Consider the following 7,158-nt stretch of genomic DNA (forward strand, 5'->3'; position numbering starts at 1 on the left):
AGGGAGGGAGAGGGAGAAGAAAGGGAGAGGGAGAGGAGAGGGAGAGGGAGGGGGAGGGAGGGAGAAGGAGAGGGGAGGGGGGGGAAGAGACAGCTTGTGCACCAGCCTGAGCAGGGCAAGCACAAATTGCTTTGCCAACGGTAAAGCTTTTGCCTGCTGATTTGAAACAAAGTTTATATTCTGAGAAAACCTGAGTACATTACTAGAGTGGGTGATCACAGTGATTTTTTAGCAACACCTGAGAAGATTGACATTATAGGTTCCTGTTCCTGATGCTACTTACAGCTAATGCAGTTTTTCCTATGTGAATCCATAAAGTAATCATTGCTACTGCATATGAGGTTTTTTAAAAAAATCTATTTTCCTCATTCCTGGAAACAAAATATCAATGACCTAAGCTCGCTGCAATGTCCTTCTATCAGAAGAGACTATAATGTGCAGTTCTTTAGAGAATAAAAAAAAAAAATCACCTCACCTCTCACTGGAGGATACCAATGGCTTCTAAAACTACCAATGGCACACAGCAAAGCTTTACCATATGTCTGATGAAATGAATAAGTGAATAAATGAGTGAACATGTATTTTCTCAAAAATTATGTTTCTGTCCTGGAAGCACACAGAAAAGTTGGAGAGGAGAAACTAATAAGAATTAGTTTCACTGGGCAGTGGTGGCACACGCCTTTAATTCCAGCACTTGGAAGGCAGAGGCAGGTGGATCTCTGAGTTGAGGGCAGCCTGGTCTACACAGTGAGTTCCAGGACAGCCAGGGCTACACAGAGAAACCCTGTCTCGAAAAACCAAAAAAAAAAAAAAAAAAAAAATTTTTTTTTTTCATCTGCTGTGTGGTCCTAGCACTTAGGAGGCAGAGGAGACAGGTAGAGCCTGGTCTATGAGCAAGTTCTGGGACAGCCAGGATTACACAGAGAAACCCTGTTTTAGGAAAAAAAAAAATTATCTGTGTGTAATGTATATGTGTGTGGATTCTATGTGCCACAGGCTGTGTGTGTAGGTCAGAGGACAACTTGAAGGTGCTGGGTCTCTCTTGCCAACAAGCAAAGGTCATTGGCAGCAGATGCACGTGCCTTTACTCATGAAGTTATCTCGCCAGCACTAAATAACTTTTAAGGAAAATAGTTTAAACTGAAACAATCTTGTGCCCTACAGACACACAACCTAAGCCACATTTGTTTCAACTCAGTCTGACTACAAGATCCTAAAATGTAGCTGCTGCACAGCCACGGACTCCACACTCTCAGTGAAGCTCTTCTGGAGCAGAGATTATACAGATGCAGCGCAACACGAACAGCACTTTAATATGTAATAATTAGAATTTGCTTGTGAACTATTCATATAAAAACTCTGCTGTGGGTAGGTATTATTTACTCAATTTGCCAACAACAGTCACTTGTCTTGATCAAATAACTCACCTAAAGAGCCAGGTGTGGGGGCTGGAGAGATGGCTCAGCAGTTAAGAGCACTGACTGCTGAGTTCCAATCCCAGCAACCCATCCGTAATGAAATCTGATGCTCTCTTTGGGTGTAAGCTACAGTGTACTTACAAATAATAAATAAATAAATCTTTAAAAAAAAAAAAAAAAGAGGGCTGGCAAGATGGCTCAGCAGGTAAGAGCACTGACTGCTCTTCTAAAGATCCTGAGTTCAGATCCCAGCAATCACATGGTGGCTCACAACCACCCGTATGAGATCGGACACCCTCTTCTGGTGAGACTGAAGACAGCTATGGTGAATTACGCCAGAGCGAGTGAGCGGGCTGGCAGAGGTCCTGAGTTCAATTCCTAACAGCCACACACATGATAGCTCACGGCCATCTGTACTGCTACAGTGTACTCATATACATAAAAATAAAATAAAATAAATCTTTAAAAAAAAAAAAGAGCCAGGTGTGGTGGCACATGCCTTTGATCCCAATACCAGAGAGGCAGAGGCAGGCAAATCACTGAGTTCAAGGTCATCCTGTTCTAAATAGAGTAGGCAGGCTATCAAAGGCTACCTGAGACCCTGTCTCTAAAATACTAAAAACCCCAAGAAGAATGAAAAGAGTAAATCATCTAAAGTCATACCAAATTTAAAATCAGTGCAAGCATACATAGGATAAAAGTTCTCTGTTCAAGTGTTTGTTGTAAAAGTGTCTATGTAAATCACCTAATGCACTCCCAAGGACAGAAGCTTCTTGGCTGTCATATTGTTAGCACCGAGGCAAAGTAAGCACTTACCAACTTTAAAGAATACTGCTTAAAATCTAATTAATTAAAGACAGAATGCTGTTCCCAGGCAGGAACGTGCATGCCTATAGTTCTAGACACTGCGGGAGCCAAGGCAAGAGGAGCGCCTGAGCTCAAAAGTTCAATGCCAGCCTCTTAAGACTCCATCGCAAAAAGAGAAAAAAGGAAACTGGCTATACCTTGTAATAGTCTTCTTTTCCACTAATTAATTAATTAGTATTTGTAATAAAAATGACAAACAAAACCCCCTCACATTGGTCTCTAAAGCCTGCCACAAGCAAGAAGCAGGATGAAAGGAGTTGGGAACATAATAACCACAAATAAGTTGTAGTGCTAAGATTACCCAAAAAATTAATGATTATATGAATCATATGAAGCAAAGGTTCAAACTTACCTTTAACTTAAGAGATTCTCCAAGCAACGTTCCTTTATAATCTGTTGTGTAGGTCCAGTCATATGGTTTAATAACTTCTTTGGAGTGTTCACCCTCCGTCCTCAAATACCAAAACAAAAAGGATGATAAAATTTAGAATATATCAGTGTTCATATGCACACCAAATTAACACATTGTATGTGTAAAATAAAATGCCTTACTACAATACATACAATATAAAACACCCTACTAAAGGCATATACTGTCATTTACTAGCACAAAACCAACCTTTCTTAATGTTTTCTGAACATGTATTGTTATTTAACTTGTCATGTGCTGATATACTCTTTTTAGGTCCATCCTACATTTCCTGAGACATGATTCAAAGCTTACATTTTGTTCTGTCCTTCAAGCACACAGTATATATTCAATAGGCACAAGGTAAATACTGCTAATTTAACTAGCAAAAACCAACCAAACTAACATTTTTCTTAGTTTTAATACCCCACAAATATTCAATAAAAATTACAAGAAATGTTTTTCTTTTAACAGAAACTTTAAAGTACAATGTACTGACTGGACTAAAGGACGCCTACAAAGCTCAGCTCAAGTGTGTTTTAACCTAATGAGTATTTCAGGTAGTGGTAAAATTAATCTTTGTTTTATGGCTCAGAAAGATGAGTTTTAGAGTAATACAGTTGAAAAGTTTGTAGGCCGGGCGGTGGTGACACACACCTTTAATCCCCATACTTGGGAGGCAGAGGCAGGTGGATTTCTGAGTCCGAGGCCAACCTGGTCTACAGAGTGAGTTCCTGGATAGCCAGGGCTATACAGAGAAACCCTGTCTCAAAACAAAACAAAACAAAACAAAAAGTTTATAATAAAGCACACATATCCTCACTGGATATTTGTGTGTGTGTGTGTGTGTGTTTGTTGAGTGCCCAGATTCTCACCTACTTTCCTGCCACTCTTCAGCACAAGCTACTTTGAGCATGCCCTGGTAGTTGTTCACACATCTCAGTGCATCCGTAGCATTGAACTCTATCCCAAAGCCTGAGCCATGCTGGATCCTTAGAACGTTGTCTCCAAACATCATTTCAGGGAGAGATGGCATGTGCAGCTCGTCAGCTAACCTACACAGAAACAAAGGTCAGAGGAATTCCTTTATGTTCACCAGTCACTTTTGTTTCCTTTTCATCCCAACCTAACTCTGACTTTCCAGAAAGAGTTGAGAAGTCCAGGACTTATCAACCATGACAATAAAGAATCTGTAAGATGCTTTCATCACCTACATGTTCATCATCAAGTCTCTGCAGCGCTAAACTCAGCAAGCCAGAGAGTGGGGAGTGATAGATGAGGAAAAACCAAAGTGAGGAACCGGATAGTGATCACTGTCGTAAGATAATTAAGACCGATTCCAATTTCACTAAATCCTTGTAAATCCTGATCCTCAAAAACATTTTGTGTGCTAAGCAAAGCCCAGAGAGTCCAAGAGTAGGTAACTGCTATTGTAACACGAGGCCTTTATCCAACCTACTAGAACATTCTCAACATGCCCCAGAAGGGCAGCTTCACTAGAATATCTATAAAAAAGTCACAGATCAGTAACATACTCGTTTGTTTTGATATTGTAAATGGTATTGTTATTGTTGTTTTGATATTTGAAAAGTTGTCAAGAAAAAATGAGATTGTTGTTGTTTACATTGAGACTTCTGGTTAAAAAGAAAAAGAAAAAAAGCAGGCCTAACTACTCAAGGCCTGCTTTATCACACAGTACCAACTGGTCGGCACTAAGTTACAAGTTGCCAACCTCTAAGTACGGCATGAACTGTGCAGTTCACTGGTCCTTTTGAAAACTGGGTTTGAGAACTCTGAACTATATAACATGGAGTAGTAAGTGTTAAGGATAGAGGCACATACATCTTGGTGGTAACCAATAGCTCTCTAATTGGCCTTAAGGCCCACTCAACAAAAGAAAATCATGCTCAGTACTAGAAACTTCACCAAGTACCTGGGACTAGTGAGGTCATGAATCTTACAGAATCTACTAAGCCAGAATAATACATATAATATGCATGTATGCATGCACACCACCACCAACAACCACAATAATTAAAGAAAAAGAGAACAAGAATCTGAGAGAGCAAGTGGAAGGTTACATGGGAGGGTTAGCCAAAGGGAAGATAGAGAATGATGCAATTATAGTTAATGTCAGTTAAAAGACTTCTCATTCTGTTTTCTGAATTTGAACTGAGGGTCTAGCACCTGCTAGGCACATATCCTGTCACCTAGGAGCAACCCTATATCGTGTAAAGCTAGGGGACAGTTACTTATTCATTTCTGCATAAAACCAAGCTGTAAGTACATGCTGGCACACTTTAAAAGACTGACTACAACTGAATTTCCAATCAGGGATGAAAGTTCAAAAACTTAACCAAAGGCAATTATCCATGAGCTGGCTAGAAACCCTTGGTCCAATATGCATATTCTGGATTGAACTGAGAAGTTATTATCTCTCTTTTGTGAAATCTGAGTGAACAGCCACAAGAAGCAGAGTTAAAGAGACACAACATGAAACCAAAGTCACAAGGCAGAGAAGAGATGTGAAGCTGCTAAGTAACAGAAAGAGGGGCATGGAGGGAGCACGGCAAAGACAGAAGGAAAGGAACTACAGTAGGAAAGCTGTCCACATTCCTCTGACAGACTAGATGTATGTGTGCATTCCACTGTTTTAGAACTGATCTCACATTATCCTACCTAAAATAATGTCGCCTGCCCAACTACCCTTTTTATTTTTGTCTTTTTTGTTTGTTTGTTTGTTTGTTTGTTTTGTGGAGGTAGACTTCTGTTTATTTTGCTGTTGTTTTTTGAGACAGGGTTTCTCTATGTTGTTATCCTGAACCTCTCCACCCCAATAGAGCAAGCTGTCCTCGAACTCACAGAGATTCACCTGCCTCTGCCTCCTAAGTGCTGAGATTAAAGGCCTGCACCACCATGCCTAGCTACCTTGCTTTGTTTTTTATTTATCACTTACCAATAGCTGTCATCACATAATTTATACAGTAAACATGCATATATAAGAAACATATTTATATTCTTACCACTTCAAAAGACAACAGGTCTCACTTAGGTGTGGTGGTATATACCTTTAGTTCTAGCACTCAGGAGACAGAGCTAGATTTGTTAATGAAGCCAGCCTTCTCCATAGCAAGTTCTAGACCAACCAATCCTACATAGTGAGACCTTTTCTCAAAACAAGAACAAAAAGCAAGCAACAACAAAAACACTCCGAATCTGGACACAGTGGTGCACAACTTTAATCCCAGCACTTGGGAGGCAGAGGCAGGTGGATTTCTGAGTTTGAGGCCAACCTGGTCTACAGAGTAAGCTCCAGGACAGCCAGAGAAACCATGGCTCAGGAAAAAAAAAAAGAGGCAGGTGCAGGCAGATGTCTGTGACTTGAAGCCAATGTAGTCTACACAGTTGAGTTGTGGGTCAACCAGGACTACATAGTGAAATCTTGACTAAAAACAAAAAACAAAACCTGCAGGTCTTAATATCTCACAATCAGAAAGTATAACACAAAGTTCCAAGTAAGTACATTTTCCATAAACCTTATGAACCAAATCTTACTGATTTTAGAAAATTTTAAAAATGTTCTCTAACTTCTTTGTGTTGTTTTTTTAAAGAATTATGAAACTATTCATTGGCCACTATTTTTACATCAGATTTTACAATGATGTAATGTAATTAATTTTCCAGGCTCCTGTTGAACCTGTAATACAAAAGATTGAGCATACATATAAGAAATGAGATAAAGTACATAGAGATCAGTTGTCTAAATTACAAGAGCTAGGCTAGAGAGATGGCTCACAAGCATAAAGATAAATTACCAAAGCTGTTCCTTCACCTGTGCTGCCAGGCCCTCAGTCTTCCACTCTCTGACAGGCTTCACCTGTGCTGCCAGGCCCTCAGTCTTCCACTCTCTGACAGGCTTCACCTGTGCTTTGTCAGGGCCCCAGTTTTCCACTCTGACAGGATTCCCTGAGTCAACACTTCAAGCCATGTGATGAGGAGCTCAGGAGCCAAGACTTAGCTGCCCACTTACTAGTCTATGAACTATAACTATGGACTTCTTGTCACTCTAATATCATAGAAAGATTTTTGTTTTGTGAAGATAGGGATCAACTGGGTGGCAGCAGCATCGGCACACACTTTTAGTCCTAGCACTCAGGAGGCAGAGGCAGGCAGGTCTCTGTAAATTCGAGACCAGCCTGGTTTGTAAAGCAAGTTCCTGGACAGCCAGGGCTACACTGAAAAATCAAAACTCAGAAGGAAGGAATGAGGGAATGAGGGGAAGGAAGGAAGGAAAGGAGGAGGAAAAGGAGAGAGGGAGGGAAGAAGGGAGGCAGGCTAACTACCTAATGGTTCAAAAAAGGCTCTTAAAAGTGTACATTTACCGGGCGGTGGTGAGGCACGCCTTTAATCCCAGCACTTGGGAGGCAGAGGCAGGAGGACTTCTGAGTTCGAGGCCAGCCTGGT

General features: G+C 40.6%; 1 protein-coding gene across 2 annotated transcripts in view; it reads right to left on the reverse strand.

The window, feature by feature from the left end:
• Positions 1–7,158, reverse strand: part of Tiprl (TOR signaling pathway regulator) — a 24,926-nt gene that overhangs the window by 13,205 nt on the left and 4,563 nt on the right. For both annotated transcript variants that reach the window (XM_031387852.1, XM_031387843.1), the window contains exons 2-3: positions 3,570–3,749; positions 2,638–2,737 (exon numbers count right to left, since the gene is read on the reverse strand). In XM_031387852.1, the coding sequence (XP_031243712.1) occupies positions 2,638–2,737; positions 3,570–3,749 (280 nt within the window). The remainder of the gene's footprint in view (positions 1–2,637; positions 2,738–3,569; positions 3,750–7,158) is intronic.

The sequence above is a fragment of the Mastomys coucha genome, unplaced genomic scaffold, assembly GCF_008632895.1.
Source record: "Mastomys coucha isolate ucsf_1 unplaced genomic scaffold, UCSF_Mcou_1 pScaffold1, whole genome shotgun sequence".
In the NCBI taxonomy this organism is placed as follows: Eukaryota; Metazoa; Chordata; class Mammalia; order Rodentia; family Muridae; genus Mastomys; species Mastomys coucha.